The sequence below is a fragment of the Aplysia californica genome, unplaced genomic scaffold (genome assembly GCF_000002075.1).
Source record: "Aplysia californica isolate F4 #8 unplaced genomic scaffold, AplCal3.0 scaffold02140, whole genome shotgun sequence".
NCBI classification, from domain to species: domain Eukaryota; kingdom Metazoa; phylum Mollusca; class Gastropoda; order Aplysiida; family Aplysiidae; genus Aplysia; species Aplysia californica.
Genome location: NW_004799410.1, coordinates 6,907 through 9,500, shown reverse-complemented (window position 1 = coordinate 9,500; position 2,594 = coordinate 6,907). Strand labels below are relative to the sequence as shown.

General features: G+C 44.2%; 1 protein-coding gene across 1 annotated transcript in view; it reads right to left on the bottom strand.

The window, feature by feature from the left end:
• The window catches only part of LOC101863878 (homeobox protein 4), a 3,126-nt gene extending 1,629 nt beyond the window's left edge, over nucleotides 1-1,497 (bottom strand). Inside the window, exon 1 of the mRNA XM_005113388.3 lies at nucleotides 1,326-1,497. Within this exon, the coding sequence (XP_005113445.2) occupies nucleotides 1,326-1,392 (67 nt within the window). The 5' untranslated portion in view covers nucleotides 1,393-1,497. The remainder of the gene's footprint in view (nucleotides 1-1,325) is intronic.
• Between the last annotated feature and the right edge of the window lie 1,097 nt (nucleotides 1,498-2,594).

The window sequence follows — 2,594 nt, the reverse complement described above, 5'->3', positions numbered from 1 at the left end:
ATGGTGTTTCTGTACTGCTCTGCCTGCTAGCGATTTCATTTGCGTGCTTTCGGTTCAAATGCTTTAAGTAAGAGGTTTGAAGTTGAAGACCAGTCAACTTTTATTATGCTTTAGCAGATGTTTGCAGGAGGAGATTTTTTCGTCTTTTATTTTCTCAAAACAACCGCAAGCGTATGACTTTCTTTAAAACATCTTGATAAAACTGTGCTAATATTTTAATGACAAAGCCAAAGCTATTTAAACTCTTTTACTTCACATAATTCTTAGAGAGTTTCCGCTTCTCCGTTGGATTCTTAGAACTGCACACTAGTTGCTTCCATATATAAGGACATTGAAATTGAAACTATAGGCCTAGCCCTACCAGAGTGACCAATCGATTCTAGGAAACATTCTTATAACATACTCAAGTGTGGCCTTTTTGTGGTCTGCTGGTTTCCAGGGAAAGGAGGTACAAGTAGTGGTGGGCACCAGTCGATATTTGCAAATATCGAGTACTGTATCGACTAAGGCAGCTCAGTATCGATAAGTACTCAGTACTTCTCAAGGTTTGAACGAATGGGCGTAATTTAAATGCACTTGCATAGCGGTCACGAAGGGGAGTAGAAAACCCGGGTACCCGACACCAATACCCGGGTAGCCGGTTCTGTGTTCTTTAGCCATGTACCCGCGGTAACTACACGGGTCCTCACCCAGCCCTAGTACTGTACTTCTTACTTTTACTTTTTCAACCCCTGTTGCCGTTAAGCGTCGAGGGGAGATGTCGTTTTCTATGGAAGGACAACCCCGCATCTCTTTCAGTTGTGATATTAAGTTTTCTTAGGGTTTCCTTGACATCTTCGATCCACCTTTTGCGTGGCCTTCCTCTTCCTTTATAGCCTGAGTGCTTGGTGGTGTAGGCTGTGGAGGCTGGCTGGCTAGGTGACATGGAGGCATGCCAATTAGTCACAGGCTCAGTTAGTCACAGGTCCACTTAGTCACAGGTCCAGTTAGTAACAGGCCCAGTTAGTCACAGGTCCAGTTAGTCACAGGTCCAGTTAGTAACAGGTCCAGTTAGTAACAGGTCCAGTTAGTAACAGGTCCAGTTAGTAACAGGTCCAGTTAGTCACAGGTCCAGTTAGTCACAGGCCCTAATTCAGTTTGTGTTGTTCAATATTTCTTCCTTTTTCTATGCAAATCAAAACAAATTTAAATTACTCTGTAAAATTTCAACAATGAATGTTCTTTCATTAAAGAAAAATTGGAAAAAAAATCAATTCGTACTGGGCCTCTGACAAACTGAGCAGTCCCCGGTGACATAAGTAACAGGTGGCCAAACTTGTACCCACCTGCATAGAGCAGCAGTCTGGAGCAGTCCGTCCTACCCTGTATGGCAGACTTCATGAGAGCTGTCATCCCCAGACGGTTGGGCTGGTCGATCCTGATGCCCTTAAACTCTGACAGCAGCAGCCGGACGGCGTCAGTGAAACCTAATGACAGATACGCGTTGTCAGTGACAATGACAATGACAGTGAGAATGGCAATGACGACAACAAAGACAATGACAATGACAGTGACAATGACAATGACAGTGACAATAACTATGACTAACGGTCTATCCTGATACCCTTTAAAACTGACAGTAGCAGCTGGACGGCGTCAGTAACAGATACGGGTGTCAGTGACAATGACAGTGACAGTGACAATAACTATGACAAAAGACAATGACAATGGCAGTGACAATGACTATGGCGGGCGTTAGGCTGGTCTATCCTGATTCCCTTAAACTCTGACAGTAGCAGCCGGACGGCACCAGTGAATCCTGGTGACAGATGCGGGTTGTCAGTGACAAGGACAATGAGAGTGACAGTGACAATGACAACAGCAATGACAATGACAATGACAGTTAAAATGACAGCGACAATGACAGTGACAATAATAATGAAAATGACAGTGACACTGACAAAGATAGTGACAATAATAATAACTATGACAATGACAATGACAATGACAGTGGCAATAATTATGACAGACGGTTGGGCTGGTCTATCCTGATGCCCTTAAACTCTTTCAAAGTTTAGTTTTAGTAAGTGTTTAACGGCACTTGCAATTGCATAAGGTCATATGAGCGTGTGGGATGCATTAAACATTTACAGTTGGTAGGAAATTCTGAATCTTGCCTAGGTGGCGACCGAAGTCTATTCTTTTCAATTTTGGACCACCAAGGGATCTTTAACATGTGAAACTTGCACACAAGACCTCCGGGGTTTTCGCACTTGTCCAAGAAGGCTATAGGTGTAGATCTTTCCTACCAGAAGATAAGGGGCGTGGCTGAAAGACAGCAGTAAGAAGGAGACATTGAGTAGCAGTAGAAAGGCTGCAGAAAGAGCCAGGAGCCCAGAGGAGTGGGCAAAGGAAGTGAGGGGGTGGGGGCAGAAATTGGAAATGAAAGCAGGCGTCAGAGCATTGCTTGAGAGCAGGAAAGGAGGCGATTTAGAAAATAAGAATTTCCGTCGCTATCCGAATTCGAACCCAGGACCTATTGAATGAGAGGTGAACATCTCTAGGCCACGATAGCCCCCGCAGATCGGCTAAAAAAACAGAGACCTGACTCTGTT